This window comes from Orcinus orca, chromosome 4 (assembly GCF_937001465.1).
Source record: "Orcinus orca chromosome 4, mOrcOrc1.1, whole genome shotgun sequence".
NCBI classification, from domain to species: domain Eukaryota; kingdom Metazoa; phylum Chordata; class Mammalia; order Artiodactyla; family Delphinidae; genus Orcinus; species Orcinus orca.
In genome coordinates this window covers 52224013-52242121 of record NC_064562.1, presented here as the reverse complement: position 1 = coordinate 52242121, position 18109 = coordinate 52224013, and the positions used below count along the sequence as shown (strand labels likewise).

General features: G+C 37.3%; 1 protein-coding gene and 1 long non-coding RNA gene across 9 annotated transcripts in view; one reads left to right on the top strand and one right to left on the bottom strand.

Moving 5' to 3' along the window:
* LOC125964348 (uncharacterized) overlaps positions 1-18109 on the bottom strand; it is a 725473-nt gene that overhangs the window by 373550 nt on the left and 333814 nt on the right. The gene's annotated exons all lie outside the window — the stretch shown is intronic.
* Positions 1-18109, top strand: part of SLC4A4 (solute carrier family 4 member 4) — a 351509-nt gene that overhangs the window by 250843 nt on the left and 82557 nt on the right. For all 8 annotated transcript variants that reach the window (XR_007477305.1, XM_033412501.2, XM_049709597.1 and 5 more), the window contains one exon: positions 13889-14022. Coding sequence is in view for 7 of the 8 variants with exons in the window: in XM_033412501.2 (XP_033268392.1) it covers positions 13889-14022 (134 nt within the window). In the remaining variant the exon portion in view is untranslated. The remainder of the gene's footprint in view (positions 1-13888; positions 14023-18109) is intronic.

Sequence of the window (18109 nt, the reverse complement as noted above, 5' to 3'; positions counted from 1 at the left end):
TGACATGATACTATACATAGAGAATCCTAAAGATTCTACCAGAAAACTACTAGAGCTAATCAATGAATTTGGTAAAGTAGCAGGATACAAAATTAATGCACAGAAATCTCTTGCATTCCTATACACTAATGATGAAAAATCTGAAAGTGAAATCAAGAAAACACTCCCATTTACCATTGCAACAAAAAGAATAAAATATCTAGGAATAAACCTACCTAAGGAGACAAAAGACCTGTATGCAGAAAATTATAAGACACCGATGAAAGAAATTAAAGATGATACAAATAGATGGAGAGATATACCATGTTCTTGGATTGGAAGAATAAACATTGTGAAAATGACTCTACTACCCAAAGCAATCTACAGATTCAATGCAATCCCTATCAAACTACCACTGGCATTTTTCACAGAACTAGAACAAAAAATTTCACAATTTGTATGGAAACACAGAAGACCCCGAATAGCCAAAGCAATCTTGAGAACGAAAAACAGAGCTGGAGGAATCAGGCTCCCTGACTTCAGACTGTACTACAGTAATCAAGACAGTATGTACTGGCACAAAAACAGAAATATAGATCAATGGAACAATATAGAAAGCCCAGAGATAACCCCATGCACATATGGTCACCTTATCTTTGATAAAGGAGGTAAGAATATACAGTGGAGAAAAGACAGCCTCTTCAACAAGTGGTGCTGGGAAAACTGGACAGCTACATGTAAAAGAATGAAATTGGAACACTCCCTATCACCATACACAAAAATAAACTCAAAATTGATTAAAGACCTAAATGTAAAGCCAGAAACTGTCAGACTCTTAGAGGAAAACATAGGCAGAGCACTCTATGTCATAAATCACAGCAAGATCTTTTTTGACCCACCTCCTAGAAAAATGGAAATAAAAACAAAAATAAACAAATGGGACCTAATGAAATTTAAAAGCTTTTGCACAGCAAAAGAAACCATAAACAAGATCAAAAGACAACCCTCAGAAAGGGAGAAAATATTTGCAAATGAAGCAATTGACAAAGGATTAATCTCCGAAATTTACAAGCAGCTCATGCAGCTCAATAACAAAAACATACAACCCAGTCCAAAAATGGGCAGAAGACCTAAATAGACATTTCTCCAAAGAAGATATACAGACTGCCAACAAACACATGAAAGAATGCTCAACATCATTAATCATTAGAGAAAGGCAAATCAAAACTCCAATGAGATATTATCTCACACCGGTCAGAATGGCCATCATCAAAAAATCTAGAAACAATAAATGCTGGAGAGGGTGTGGAGAAAAGGGAACACTCTTGCACTGTTGGTGGGAATGTAAATTGATACGGCCACTGTGGAGAACAGTATGGAGGTTCCTTAAAAAACTACAAATAGAACTACCATACGACCCAGCAATTCCACTACTGGGCATGTACCCTGAGAAAACCATAATTCAAAAAGAGTCATGTACCAGAAAGTTCATTGCAGCTCTATTTACAATAGCCAGGACATGGAAGCAACCTAAGTGTCCATCATTGGATGAATGGTTAAAGAAGATATGGCACATATATACAATGGAATATTAGCCATAAAAAGAAACGAAATTGAGTTATTTGTATTGAGGTGGATGGACCTAGAGTGTGTCATACAGAGTGAAGTAAGTCAGAAAGAGAAAAACAAATACCGTATGCTAACACATATATGGAATCTAAGAAAAAAAAAAGTCATGAAGAACCTAGTGGTAAGACGGGAATAAAGACACAGATCTACTAGAGAATGGGCTTGAGGATATGGGGAGGGGGAAGGGTAAGCTGTGACAAAGTGAGAGAGTGGCATGGACATATATACACTACCAAACATAAAATAGCTAGCTAGTGGGAAGCAGCTGCATAGCACAGGGGGATAAGCTCCGTGGTTTGTGACCACCTAGAGCGGTGGGATAGGGAGGGTGGGAGGGAGGGAGAAGCAAGAGGGAAGAGATATGGGAACATATATATATATGTATAACTGATTCACTTTGTTATAAAGCAGAAACTAACCATTGTAAAGCAATTATACTCCAATAAAGATCTTTAAAAAAATCAAAGAATGATGTGATTTTGAGAGGGCGGCAAGAACAAAACCTCCTTCTGTCTTTCAGAATATAGAGAGACTTTTTGTGAAGATAGTTTTTCAACACATTTTTTTTCAAAGATGTTCTCATTGAGACAGAGGCAGTATGACACTTCTTATGTGTTAGTTTATCACCTTTTAAAACTGAATTTAACTCCTTTTCAATTTCATAAGAGTTAGCTTTAAAACACTGCATCTGAGACAGGAAGAAATCTGTTAAAGTCTATTGGTGATCCTTCCTGGTGAATTAATTTCCGTATGAGTGAGTTCTGTAAAGTAAAGGATTCTGTTGTGTAACATGTATAGTTACTGTGGGTTTTTCCTCTGTGATAAGTGTTATGGGAAAGGCGTTGCTGGTGTAGTAAGCTGTTTTCTGGGTTCTGAAGATTTTAGGAGAAATATAAATGCATTCAGTGTGTCAAGATGTCCATTAAAATGACCTTTGGCTGGATGTTACTCTTGGGAGTTGACTTAATTCAAAGTATCTAATTCAAACCTATGAGGACAATTTGCTAGACATAGTTTGGTCATTTTATTAATAGATTTTGTAACCTCCATTGATAGTTTCACTGAAACTGTGAATTCACATTTAAATGTTTCTCTGAATGAAAATAGTGATGGACATATTTTCCTTTCATTTCTGAAGACTTTTTTCTTTAAGAAATACATTGATGAAATGCTACAATTTGATATTCAGTGGGTGGCAGAAACACTGAAAAACAGGGATAAAAAATTAATGACCATTAATAGATATTTGTTGAACTGAGTACTCTATTATCAATTTCTTTAGGGTGGAATAATGCTATTAGTAAATGGGTTCATAGATCCCAAGTGCTGAGTTTATAGATCTAAAATAATGTGTATAAATATAAATGGACTCGTGTGTGCACACATACCTAGCTCAATAGTTACATAGTAATTTTACATATCCTAGTATTTAAATATGGAAAAATTTTACCTATAGTCATCAAATTAGGTTTTCCTGCAATGGTAGATGACTTAGATTGGTATATCTGTTGGTTTTATCTATTTTGAAGACCAGGGAATAAGGTGAATTTAATATGTTGAAGGGTATCTCAAAACTGAAAGGGGGCTTCCCTGGTGGCGCAGTGGTTGAGAGTCCGCCTGCCGATGCAGGGGACGTGGGTTCATGCCCCGGTCCGGGAAGATCCCACATGCTGCGGAGCGGCTGGGCCCGTGAGCCATGGCCACTGAGCCTGCGCGTCCGGAGCCTGTGCTCCGCAACAGGAGAGGCCACAGCAGTGAGAGGCCCGCGTACCGCAAAAAAAAAAAAAAAAAAAACTGAAAGGGTGTACTTTAACATACAGCGGTGGGTTTTTTTTTGTCTTGTTTTTTTATGGACGTATAGTTGATTTACAATGTTGTTTTAGTTTCTGGTGTACAGCAAAGTGATTCAGTGTTTCAGTTTTATATATGTATATAAATTTTTCATATTCTTTTCCATTATGGTTTATTATAGGATATTGAATATAGTTCCCTGTGCTATACAGTAGGTCCTTCTTGTTTATTTTATATATAGTGGTTTGTATCTGCTAGTTCCAAACTCCTAATTTATTCCTCTCCCACCCTACCCCCCTTCAGTAACCACAAGTCTGTTTCTGTTTTGTAAACAAGTTCATTCGTGTCATATTTTAGATTCCACATATAAGTGATATTATATGGTATTTGTCTTTCTCTTTCTGACTTACTTCACTTTGTATGATAATCTCTAGGTCCATCCATGTTGCTGAAAATGGTGGTGTTTCATTCTTTTTTATGGCTGAGTAGTATTCTATTGTGTATATGTACCACATCTTCTTTATCCATTCATCTGTCAGCGGACATTTAGGTTGCTTTCGTGTCTTGGCTATTGTAAATAGTGCTACTGTGAACATTGGGGTGCAGCTATCTTTTTGAATTATAGTTTTCTCTGACTATATGCCCATGAGTGGGATTGCTGGATCATATGTCAACTCTATTTTTAGTTTTTTGAGGAACTTGCAAACTGTTTTCCATAGCGGTTGCACCAATTTACAATCCCACCAACAGTGTAGGAGTGTTTCCTGTTCTCCGCGTCCTCTCCAGCATTTTTTATTTATAGACTTTTTAATGATGGCCATTCTGACCAGTGTGAGTTGGTACCCCATTGTAGTTTTGATTTGCATTTCTCTAGTAATTCATGTTGTTGAACATCTTTTCATGGGCCTGTTGGCCATCTGTATAACACGTACAGAGGTTTTGATGCTCTGGCGGTAGATGTCTTCTTGACTTGGACACCAGGTCAACAAAATATTTTGTGGATTTGGTGCTGAGACCCAGGTTATTATTTCACAGGTCTAAGGCAGAGGTTGGTTCATTCCTTTGCAAATATTTATTGAGTGTCTACCATGTGCCAGACACTATTTTAAGTGCTGGGGATACAGATAACATGACCAAAATAAGTAAGAATCCCTATTCTGATGGTATTTACAATCTAGAGTGTTGATTCTGATGGTATTTACAATCTAGAGTGTTGATAAAGCAATCTTTTTTATACCCCCCAGAGATACCAGTAGTGATTTGTAGTGGGCTTAATTAGGGGGGTGAATTTGACTTTCTAAACATTAGGTCGAGACTAAGCAGAAAAGCATTGGCACAGCCTGAAATAATCTTAAATTATATCACATGTCTTCATAAATGTGACAGTGGGTTATTCTCAAAAGCACGGGCAGCTCAAATGAGTCAACTGAGAACAGTGTCCTTGCTTTTAAAGGCAGGCAGCTCAGAGATGGTTCACATAGCCTTTATTTTGAGGCTACAAATAGACATGGGTGCTGGGTAGAAGCATGTTGTGAAAACACAAATGAGTCACTGCACTGGTGTTGTTTAAGCAAACTCTTCTGCCAACTTCTGTTCAGGAGGTCTTGCCTGCTCAGAGATAGGAATTTACATTTAAGCGTTCATTTCAGAGCAGAAGTATATATATTATATATATGAACATATATGTAATTAGTATACACACATATATTCTGAGTTATATTTGTATATTATATATTTAATTATATATTATAATAAAAGATATTTAAAAATCATACATATATATGTAATCATTACATACATGTATATGTAATGATATATGTATCACACATTATATGTGTGTGTTTGTATATATACATATACACACACCTCTTTAGAAGCAGATTTTGGGAGCCACATGGATCATTTCCCATGGAACTGTGTTCAAAATAAAACAGTTGAGGCTACAGTGGCTCCAAATATAATCAAATTATAATGGTAACATAGATAACTGTATGTATTTTTCAACTTTCCACATACATTTGGGCCATCATGCTTCTCTGAGAGGACTCTTGAGTCTTCCAGTGTGGGTATGCATGGATTCCTTGTTAAGTGTGGGCAGCCTGGGCTTCTGGGAGTAACTGAACTGCTTTGCCAAGAGTTGACCTTATATTTGTCCGAGATCTAGCCCTGGCTTGTAATTGTTTCCTGTTCTTAGAGTTAAAGACAAAGGACCAGAGCATAGGCTTTCTGAGGTCTGAGAACTGTGCAATTCTCTTACTGTCCTTTTCAGTAAGTCCCACTGTAATAATCCTCTGTTCCCCTTGCCATACTGTCAAGTAAACAAGGGCTTTTATCTTCACTATCCTAAAAACATGTCTTTTTCACAACTAAACTCTCTGTGACCATGCATGTGAACTCATTGCATTATATTTCTACTACTCTTGGTTGTCCTATTCATTTAGATGCTTTAAATTGTTAAATGTTGATTTAACAAATATTTATGGATAGCTTAGTCTATGGGTAAGATACTGATATAAGGAACAGTTTTTTGATGCTTTATAGCAAGTCTTTACGTTGTTTAAAATTTGTTCTTTTGAGCTTCATGGAACGCAGAAAAGTGCTTTACTTTAAATCGACATTGTTGATTGTGAATTACTGAGAACAGTCTAGAGGGAAGACTGAGTGAAGAAAGTCATTTAAATTTTTTTCAGGAGTAAATATAATCCTATTTTCACAAACCTTTTAGTAAAAGAATACAGTAAGATTTTTAGACCTGTGTGAGTTTTGTGATATTTATGGAGCCTAACAGAGCACATTTTAAGGGAACTTGTTTCATAATAAGGAACATTTATAAATATAAATTTGGCATCTCCAAATTTGAGACTTTATTTTAACATACTGCTGTGCTGAGAATATTTGATCAATCTACTCAAGATGCAAATGTATCATTTCTTATTTATATATGATATTCCTTGATAAGATAAATACTTCTTTGTAACAGCAGGATTAAAGCAGCTGATAATTGCTTTACTACGTGAGGGACTGTACAATAATTTCACCTTACCCGAATATTGCACTTTGGAACCAAAGTGCATTTCTTCCTTGAAGTGGAAATAGAAGGTGACATGTTAATCTGTACCAGAAACATGTTCTAGTTTCAAAAAGTTAGGTAGGATAGTCTGTTGGAATGATCCAATTAGGTTGCTGTGGTAAGAAAAAATAAATGTGTATTCAGTGACAAAGCAAAGGGTGCTGCACTGCTTACTCCAAGGGATATTGGTCATCCTTTTCCCTGGAAGGAACTTTAACTTTAGATAATTTACTTCATTTTATTTACAAGTTTTGAATTAAACCTGTTTGATTGAAGGTAAATAATTTTTTTTTATCAGATTTCATTTGCCAGAAACCGTTTTGGTTGTTTTTTTAATTAAGACCTTTGTCAACTCTATTTTCTTGGTGATCAGAAAATGATAGTCATTTGGGCAGCAGTGGAGATCCCAAATGATACTAAATTCTAAAATTATTTTGTGTTTAGCTTGAAATTATTTTGAAGTAGCTTTATTTTTAATGAGATATAATTATACATTGTGGAAAATTCAAACAATACAGTAACACTGCATAGAAGATAATTTTGCTCTTAAATCCATCACCCAGAAATAACCATTATTAACCTTTTCATGAATATCTTTCCGTATGTCTTGCAATGCATGTGTAAACAGATAGATCAGTGTATAGGATTTATGTAAATGAGATCATATGTGATCATATACATGACTAGCATTTCATGGAAGTCTTTCCACTTCAATACGATCTTGAACATCATTTTTAACTGCTGCATCTATTTATACACATGGTGTGTGTGCTATAATCAGCTTAATAAATTCTCTATTAGTAGACTTTCAGTTTTTTTCAGTTTTTTCATTTTTAAACAAACTTGGTGCTTAACCACATTTTCATTCTTCTTAATTACCTCCTTAGAGTAAATTCCTAGCAGCATGTGATTGCAGGATTTACCTATTTTATTTTTGTTATTTATTTCAGATTACACTCCACAAAGGTTATACCAATTTATACTTCTCCCAGTAATGACAAGAGTGCTGGCTTGCTCACACTCTTGCAAGAACAGGATTTGTCTCATATTCTCATATTTTTCATTCTGTGGCTTGAAAAAAATGATGGCTCATTCGTATTCAATTTAAATTTCTTTGATTTTTAGTGAGAGTTAATATCCTTACACACTTTATTGCTTACCTATGCATCTTTATATTTGTACTCTTGGAATAGTTTCCTTTTGGGCATTCTTTTTTCTTTTTTTTTTCTCATTGACTTATAAGAACTCTTTGTATAATAAGGATGTGTTCCCTTTTCTTGTCAGAAATATCACAGATACATTTTCCCCCAGGTCTGCCATATCTTTTAACCTTATTTATGATTTCTTTTGCTGTGAAGATTTCAATTCTTCTGTAGTCAAAATCTTCAGTCTTTTATAGTTTCTTATATTCGTGATGTATTTAGAGAGGTTTCCCCACCCCAAGATTAGAAAAATATTTGCCCACATATCTTAGTTCTTTTATGTTTTCATTTACATTTTTTATCCATCTGGAATTGATTTTTGTGTAAGGTTATGCTGGTATTTGATGTTTGGACACTTCAGATGATCTAGATACATATTCACAGCTCTTCAAACAAAACAGTATTTTAAAGCCTCCCTTACTTGCTCATCCATTTTCTTGGACTTGGAATTGAAGCTCTTTGGTAAAGATTTTGGCTCATACTTTTCTTCAAGCAGAGAGATAATTCGTCTTTCAAGTCTTCCCTCTTTTTGCTGTTCCTGCTGGGCAGTGTAAACAGAAATCCTGTTTATGACAACAAAGCACTTTCAGGCAGAGAAGATGGCACACTAAGGACTTGGCAGCTGTGATCTGTCAGGACAGAAATCATTGATTTATAGTCTGTAGCTACAAGGTAAAGTAAAAAATGAGAGTTGTATATCCAGTCTTCTTCCCTAGTATAGATGAATGGTCTGTGTAACCACCCATCATTAACCATGCTAGCAGGTGGTTCTTATTTTGATAGAGGAAGGGAGGTTGCTTGAATGGCTGCACCTTAGATTTGGACCATATGAGAATCACCTGGGGAACTTTGACAAACTGTGGATTCCCCAGACCTGATCTTTGGAGATCCTGATTTAATTGTTCAAAGTAGAGATAAAGAACGTTTTGTTTGTTTATTTTTTTAAAAAACAAAGCAAAAAAAAAAAACCTTCCCAGATAATTCTCCTGTGACTCAAATTTAATTTAGATACTTGCATCATCTCTCCACTTATTTTTGATCATTGGCTAATTTATGTCGGGGATCTGACATCAAAACTCCTATAGGTAATTCAGATTTGTCTGCTTATTTCCAGTGGCCATGTTTAAATGGCATTAGGCTGCATCATTTTTCTTGGCTAAATTTCAGATTCAAAAACTCATCTAGAGAAGTTTAATTAATCAACATTCTACACAGTTTGAATAGATTACAACCAACACGTGCCGAAATTTCTTTTTATAGTTAGAAGACAATTTTTTAAAAAAGGCTTGAAATATGGCAGTAGCGTTGGTGAATATTTTAGCATTTATTGCCACCCAAATATTTTTTTTCTCAAGTTTTACTTGGTTGAAAATTGTCAAAGAAATAGAAAATCTTTTGTTTTTTAAGGCAGTTTTGCATTTGGATTAATTATTAATCCAAGTAATACATTTCTTAATAAGAAGGACATAAAACAACAAAGGTCATTCTTTAGTGTTATATGAAGATACTAAAGATACTAAATTACAATAAAGTCAAAGTAGACAGCATAAATTTTTAACGTTTTATCATTTTGAATGTGTTTGCTTTGTGTTAGCCATGACAGGCATGATGGCCCTGGCAGACCTTGTCACAAGTAGCTCAAAGACAAAATGCTGGTGTTACCAATCATGGTTGGATTTTTTTTTCCTAAAGAACCTTGCTCCTATGGTCAGATTTCTTTTATGCTTGATTTTTCTATTATGAGAGTTGGGTTGATTTTCTTGGCTCTTTAGTAAGATAAAGACCATCTTTGGTTTAACGTCATACCCTCACGTGAGCAGAAAAATGTTCATAAATTGTTTTAGATGTGGATTTTGACTTCACTGCTGTAAAGTAAAACTGTTTTGTTTCATTGTAGTTGATTCCATGTGTTTAGTAACACAAGGAATGAAAAGAAGCAACAAAATCAATGGCTGTAGCCGTCGCCCTCTAAGGCTTCTGTTGAGTTGGAGTTTTGCTCTGTGAAACACTGTGAATCTATAAAGAGGCTTTTCTCCCCCTTTTCCTCTGAGGACTGATCTTCATCTTTTCATATCACTCCTTTTGACTGTCACTCTCCATCTCCTTCCTCCTTTGAAGGACAGAGAAGTAATAGAGGCAGACTGGGAAGAAGGAGATGAGAAGCAGGAAGAGAAGAGAACCAGCATCTTATTGCATCTTTACTTTATTCTTAGGTCTTTCTATAGTATGGTCATATTCAGTCCAAATAATTACCCTGTGAAATAGCCATTGATTTTATAGTGGAGAGAGTTAGGATTTAGAGAGGTTGATAACTGGTGGAGCTGAGATTTAAACTCAGATATCCCTGAGTCCAAGACCTGCTCTTTGTGCTGAAACACCTGGAAGAGACCTAGTTCAGCCTCCTCATCTCATATCTGAAGAGATACATTATGTATATATTACTGTTCATCAAAAACATATCTATCAATGACTGTGCTAAGCGCTTGACACGCATTATCTAATCTAATATTCACACGGATGATATGAGGCATGGAGAGGTTAAGTAACTTGCTTAAGTCATCAGTGGAGTAAACGATAGAGTCTAGATATCAACTTGAGGTGGTCTGACCCCACAGTCCATTGTTATACTGAACTGCCTTGATGTTTTTCTCCTACATGAAGAAACCAAAATGGACAGAGGTTAAGTGACATTCCCAAGATCATCAGCTCTTTGGTGACAGAACAGAGTCTAGACTCTGGGTCTCCTGAGGGCCAGTTGTTAGCTCTTTCTTCTGTTCCACAGTGGACATCACCTAATTGGAAATGAAATAAAATAAAAGCCAAATCAAAATGGAGCTGGAGTGCTTTGTGGCACCTGATTCTGCCACCCCTCAGAGCTCAGCCATCTACATTCTCATGAATTGCTAGGGAGTTTGTTCCTCTGTGGGAAATCAGGTGTAGAAGTGTCTTTATGAGCTATAGCTATTAAAAATACACACATCCACACATTATTTCCTTTTTTATGTTAGTGAACACTGACTATAATAAATCAGAAGAGGGGTTTTTGATAGTTCACTTTGTAAATTGCTTTAAATTCTAGTTACAGTTAAAGTTATTCATTTCATGAGATTATTTTTTTAATTTCTGTACTGTCAAGAGCAACATGTCAAAATGTGGTGAAAATAGTTCTTTTCTCAAAAACACTGGAAACATCTCTGAGTTTAAGCAAGTTTCCAGTGCAATGTGTATAATAAATCACCTGTCTCTGTTTTAAAATTGTCAGTAACAGGCTTCCCTGGTGGCGCAGTGGTTGAGAGTCCGCCTGCCGATGCAGGGGACATGGGTTCGTGCCCTGGTCCGGGAAGATCCCACATGCCGCGGAGCGGCTGGGCCCGTAAGCCATGGCCGCTGAGCCTGCGCGTCCAGAGCCTGTGCTCCGCAGCGGGAGAGGCCACAACAGTGAGAGGCCTGCGTACCACAAAAAAAATAAATAAATAAAAAATAAAATAAAATAAAATTGTCAGTAACAGAATGGAAACTGTAGCACTTACCAAAGGAGCAAGTAGTAAAATAAAAGTACTCTACTTTTTTAACAGTCACATGACTTCCACAAATCAAAGCCGTTTTCTGGAAGAGATGAGTTGTTATCTTTACTGAATGAGCAGTGATGGCTGTTAGCCTTTGATTAGCAGGATGTAGGGTGTGATTTGGGCGTCTTCTTGGATTCCTTTAGTGTTTCCTGGGTGCTTGCAGAGCATGTGGTGGGATAGTGTATAGCATGGTGGGAGGGAGAGAAACATGGATGACACCAGAGACCCTGCCCCGGCCCCTCACGTCAGACCAAGTAGAGAATTCTTAACCTTGCATTCCTCCTTTCTTCATTCGTGTTCTCTCTTACACTCAGGCTGTGCTGTAATTTGATCCTGCAGTAGTGATGAGAAATAGTCACTCCTCCACGCTTGATAGAGAATGATGCAGTGAAACTTTGCCTATCACGTGTCCCTAGAGTGTGGCTTGTCCTGCCACGCAGAGCCTTCCAGTCCCTACCCTTTCATGTCATACACACTAAAATAAGTCATGAAAAAGAAAGATAAATGATAAAGACATAAAAAGCCCAATGTCAATGCACAGGAGGTAAAAAACTGCAAGTCTAAGAAAATCCCAGCCGAAGGTATACCTTTTCTCTTTGCCAAGGGTGTGGTAGTAGTTGGGCAGGTAACCATACTCCAAAGACTTGTGCCACAGTGAGTGTGGATTTGTTCATATCATTTAACCCCCTGAAACTCAGTATCTTCACAGATAAGAGATCAAGACTAATACTATTTTGGGGGCACAGGGGAGCCTCTTTCTCTCTGTCTACATAAAGGCAGCCTGTTTCTGTTAGCCTTGCTTGTTATTCTGCTTGCTGCCCCCCTGAGGAAGAATGAGCTGGACACAGTGATTTTCTGTGGAATGGCTATAAAATAACGAGATGGCACCATTCAAACATGCAGTGGAGTTCACAAGTATATAAATGGGGTCCACTTACGAGACTCACCTGCCAGACTTCAGACCTAGACTTTGAGGACGGAAGTAGTTGTACTGAGTTGTTTACAAAGTGTCTGCTCACTGTGTGAGGAGCCAGTCTTATTACTTGTCAATTCTTGCTTTTTTGCACCATCCCCACCCCAACCCCATTATTACATAATGCTGTGCTAAAGGATTTTTCCCTGTTTTCCCAATTGAATCCTACCCTTAAAAGAGGAGGATATACTATTGCTAATGTCATTCTAAAGAAAATATTGCTGGCTTTGAAGCCATGTAAAAAATATTTCAATATTTTGACATTTTTCTTTAATTTGTTCAGTCTTTAGTGATGCATTCTTTTAGTGTATGCAATATCTTCAAGGTGAAAAGATTTAACTTCTTTGTTAGTAATTTTTGGAAAATATGTATCCTATTGCTTATGCTTTTTTTGCGGGGCATGGGGTGGGGATGTGTGTGTGTTACAGAATATATTTCTTCCCCTTGATGTTTGATCTTTGAATGAAGGGTTCTTGTTAGCCTAAAAAACAAAAATTTAAGTAATCATTATAATAAGGTTCTCCTAGGATGGCCTTTGAGTGGGGATAGCACTTAGTTTAGTTCTGTAAGTTGATTTTAAAAAACCAATTTCTTTATCATACTTTTGTGTATATTATATGATATTTTATATATGTATATATGTGTGTATATACATATATACATATATATACATACATATATATATATATACACACACACACATATAAATTCTTTGTTCTTGTTATGCTAAAGGGAAATAATAGGTTGTTTCAGAGATACACCTTCAGGGACATGTGGCCACAAAGGTTTAGTTGTTCGTGTCCCTGTGCATTTATTTCCTCTGAAGTAGCTCTTAAAGCTCTTGTATAAGTTTACATTGGACACTGAATATGTACTAAGAAATTTTGTTTGGAATTGGTGTCTTAGAGATTGCAAGGTAGAAGGCAAATCATTTTTTTGTCTCCTCTTTGCTCCCTCTTCACTTAAAAAGCTTTTCTCTGTAGAAAATAGCTTTTATGCATAAAATGTAGCTACTTGGGCTTCCCTGGTGGCACAGTGGTTGAGAGTCCGCCTGCCGGTGCAGGGGACACGGGTTCGTGCCCCGGTCCGGGAGGATCCCCCGTGCCGCGGAGAGGCTGGGCCCGTGGGCCATGGCCGTTGGGCCTGCGCGTCCGGAGCCTGTGCTCGACGGCGGGGGGAGGCCACAACAGTGAGAGGCCCACATACTGCAAAAAAAAAGTAGCTACTTATAAGTACCTGCTATGTGCAAGGTGAAATCTGGTTAAAACAAACACTGAAAGTAACCACAGAGAAAAATGCCGCCAAAAGTACTAAATCACTTCTTCGCACATGGTGGGATTTTATAATACAATTTTATGTACAGAAGCTTCAATTAATATTTTTAAAAGTAGATCAGAGTCACCCTTTGCCTTCTTCAATCAACCACTAGTCATTACAGTCATTATAGTTCTTTGGAGCAGTTCAGCCCTTGGAGTAGGCAGGAATGACTAAATCGCATGTATGGTGAAATAAAAGGTAATATTCATATTGGTAAGAATCTTTATTCTTTATGTTTGATATGTTTACGATAGCCATCATAATAGCATATTCACGTGGCTTCATTCCCCTAGTGACATCACACATGAAAAGAAAACAAGACAAGTTTCTTTTAACACCTATATTTTCTTTCTATTAGGGCGTGTTGGAGAGTTTCCTGGGCACCGCTGTCTCTGGAGCCGTCTTTTGCCTCTTTGCTGGTCAACCACTCACTATTTTGAGCAGCACAGGACCTGTTCTAGTTTTTGAGAGGCTTCTATTTAATTTCAGCAAGTATGTATATACATATCTAACTATAAATTAGAATTGTTTAATTGTGGACCATTCGTAGTCTAGATAGAGCACAGAGTAGTAATTAGGCATAACAGAATACGAGAATTGTAAGATTTGGAGGTTGAAAAGCCCTTAGAGATTAAGTCCTTCAGCACGTGTTTACGTTTGCTTCAGCTGAGGCTGCGATGTTCTGTTACCTCTTGCCCTCCCCCATGATTCTCTGCCTTGTTGTCCTGCTTTGTGCCTCTGGAAGCTGGCCGCTGTGGACTGCAGCACTCAGGCTCCTTTGCCCTCTGGCTTCCTGCAGAGCCCCAGGAACACAGGCAGGCAGAGAGGTCAGGGTGTGTCTGCTTCCCACCTCACTGCCTCTGCTTCACCAGGCAGTCTGGCAGTGTGCCTTTGTCCTCTGAGTGTAGCCCCTGTCAGGTGGCTCCTCTCCCCTGCCTCTGGCCCTCACCAGGCTCTGGTGACTCTTACTTCCTTGGCCTTTTCAAGCCAGGGGTCAGAAATGGGTTCCTGATATTGCTAGTCCCTGAGTACTTGCCATTTTTTTGTTATTCATACCTCCGTAAATAGTCCGTGTGTTAAGTTTTCCTCAGAATCCCATTGGAGATTGCCTTCTGTTTCCTGCCATGATCCCGACTGACACACTAGAGAAATGAAGTGGCTTGTTCAAGGTCACGTGGCTCGTCTGTGAAAGAGACTGGGTGTTCCTGTGGTCCACTGCTCCTAACCCCCATTCCAGCGTTCTTAACTAAAGATACATTTCTAGACTCAAATGAGTAACAACTAACACTTATTGAGTGCTGACCATGTACCAAGTATTGTCCTAAGCACATTACAGGCACTCCCTCATTTATTTCTTGTAGCAGTCCTATGAGGTAGGGACTGTCTCCTGTTTTATAGATGAGACAGCAGGCATGGAGTGGATAAGCAAACTGCTGAAGGTTGCATCACCAGTCGTTGGCAGGGCTGGGATTTGAATTCCTGCTTTCTGACTCCAGAGCCTACGCCTTTTATGGAATCACTAGACGTTACTACTGGGCATGACAGTTGTGATACCAGTATTTTCTTTTAGAAGTTGATGGATCATTTTAAGAAGGGGAAAATTGAGTTAAGCAAATTATCCAAGTGACCACAATAGCACACAAATAGTTTCAAAATCAGATTGGGAATTCTGGTCTCTTTCTAATGAACTTAATATGTCTGAGAGAGAATTGCCTTTACTGGCAGATTTCAATACCCAGACAGATGGCAGAATTTCATACGACTTGCTAACATTCCTTGTTGGAATTTAAATATACTTGTATTGTTATACATTTCTAGGATTTTAATATTAGAAATGTCCTTACCTACTTAATGCCTCATGGACATAAAGATTCATATAATGGCCTTTGAAACTGTGTGTGCCATCAAAAAAGATCACAAGAGAGAGGAGGGGATGAGAATTTGAAATGAGTGTTTTGAGAACTGGGTTGAAAAGAAAAGCAAGGGTCTTCCAAGAATTTAAAGTCCCAAATTTTATAGTGTTATGTTTTCTGTAGATCATTACTACAAATCACTCCATCATAATTCTCAGAGGACCATTGGAAAGAATTCTGCTCATGTCAGTTTATAGAAAGAGTCAAACAGTTTATATATGTTTAAGAAAATATTTTGGGAGACAAGAAAGCCTTTGTGGAAAGATTAAACAGGCATGTACTATAAACAGGAACAAACATGTGCAACCTTTGCAGAAAGATTTATTGGATGCGATGTGATCAGAGCCTTAATCTACAGAAAATGTTTGCATCATGGTTTGCTTTAGATGATTGTAGGATAGAGATTATTTCCTTTCACTAAGAAAGTTCCTTTCTCACTTTCCGTTCTGTTTCATCATATTTGGAAGCTTAAACATAGTTTCAAGTGATTTATTTTCAAATGGTTGTAAAGCAACAAGAAACATTTGAGAAACTGTGTTTTAAATCCATCACTGGGCAACATGTGACACTTATGTGGCAAACCTTATTCTTTAATTCACAATACTATATCATTTGCTTGCATATCATAACAGCAATGCTAACATTTTATACAGACACAGAGTATTTGTGTAGATCACTGTTTCCCAAAGTGTGTTTCATCATTTACTAGTTTCATTAGATACCCCATGAAAAAACAACTTCTGTGATCCCGGTAAGTCTGGGAAGTGCTGTACATTATATTATATCCCCCTCTTGGTCATTCACTTTGCACTTTAGCGTAGTGAGGGATCTGAGAAGTCGTTCAGTAAAGAAACTGTTTTACTATGTTTTGCCCTGATTTCCCCCATCATATTTTACCTTTTTTTTTTTTTTGGGAGAAATAGGTAAATCCTTGTTTTATGAGTTCAGTGGACTCAAACAGTAACTCTACATAATCCACAGATTTATCTCTGACTTGGAATACAGGTTTTAATATTTGCCCTATAAACTGGGGAATCATAAAGCATATGAATGATATGCTGTCACCTTTTAAAATTAGTAACAGAATGAAGGAATAGCTCACAACTTTGCAGAGAACACGTAGTTTTGTTTCCCCAGTTCTGCAGTCTCTTTTGCACTATTTTTACACGTTTATCCCAATAATAGAGAATTAGATTCCTTTTCCTTTTCTTCAGGAAGGATCTGAATGAAGGAGGTTTTAACAGTGTTCTAAGCCACTTAGAAACTTCATAATTAAAGTTGGATTTTAGCCTGTATAATTGTCATTTGGTCATTTAATAATTTCTTTCTTATATTCTATGAACAGTTTACTTTTGGCCTTCAAATTATGATTTTCTTCTATTCAGTTCCTGGATTTAATCATTTAGTTTAGGGAGTTTATATTTATTTGTCAGTGGCTGTTTTCTGAAGCATGCTTCAAATGTGAGTTCTTCAGTTTGTCTGTACTCTTGGGTTTATGCTGCTCAAAACTATCACTTACAATCTCTAGAAACACTGAGTGTTACCAAAAGGCTATGCGCCCATTTTCTCCTTCTCACTCACTATAGCTTCTTTGGTCTCTACTACCATTTCCTTTTTAGAGCTTGTAACTTTTTATAACTTAACTGCTATTTAAACTTGGCACCAAGGGGACTGATAGTCTTATTGGATGTAACATTGCCTTTTATTGTAGTCATTACTGTTGATTGGCTTGTTTAAAGAAGTTACTCATCTTTTATTCCTCTTTCTTCTTGCTGTTGTAAACATATCACTTTCCTACCTAATGGAGTGATTGGTATTAGTGATTTTATTTGGGTTATTCTTACAGAGCCAGTCTGGGAGTATTGAAGTATTTTAGAGGAGCTATTTTGGCATATTGTTCAGGTCCTAAGATTTAAGTTTATACATGCATTTGTTGCCCCTTTGTATTCAGACTGATAGTGTTCCTGACCATTAGCTGGTGATTAGATTTATTTCTCATCCTGTTTGTAAACATCAATTTTGTAACCAGCCATTAGCATTCTTAGAACAAATTAAGATGGCTCTAACTTTCATCTTGTTAGGGAAGCAAAACTAGATAATTGTTTAAAACTTTATTTTAAGGAAAAAGTCTGTTGGCTCAGAAGTAATAAAACTGTTTCTGAGCTCTGACTCACTGTGTGATAATGTAAATTATCTCAAATTCCTAGAATTTAGCTTTTTCTTGAGTCTACTTATCTCAGAAAGACATGCATAAGATTAAATACTGGGGTTCCAGACGTAAAGGGAACTGTGAGGGAATGCCAAAGATGTCTTCAGAAAGATTTCAGGAAATCTATAGAAGATAACTTTCTACCCAAGCGTTACTAATCTCCTGCTTTGGTAATGTATTCCAGTTTGTGTGATTTGGTGAGAAGGAAACAGAGGACAGTGACTTTAAGGCCCACCCTACCATGAGCTAAGTATAAATTGGACAGGAGGAACCGTGCTGGAATTTTTAAAAGGAGCAGTCCAAGAGTACAGAGATTTGGTTTCTGGTCCAGCTCTGCCATTAAAGCCTTGGCATTGGGCTTCCCTGGTGGCGCAGTGGTTGAGAGTCCACCTGCCCATGCAGGGGACACGGGTTCGTGCCCCGGTCCGGGAAGATCCCACATGCCGCGGAGCGGCTG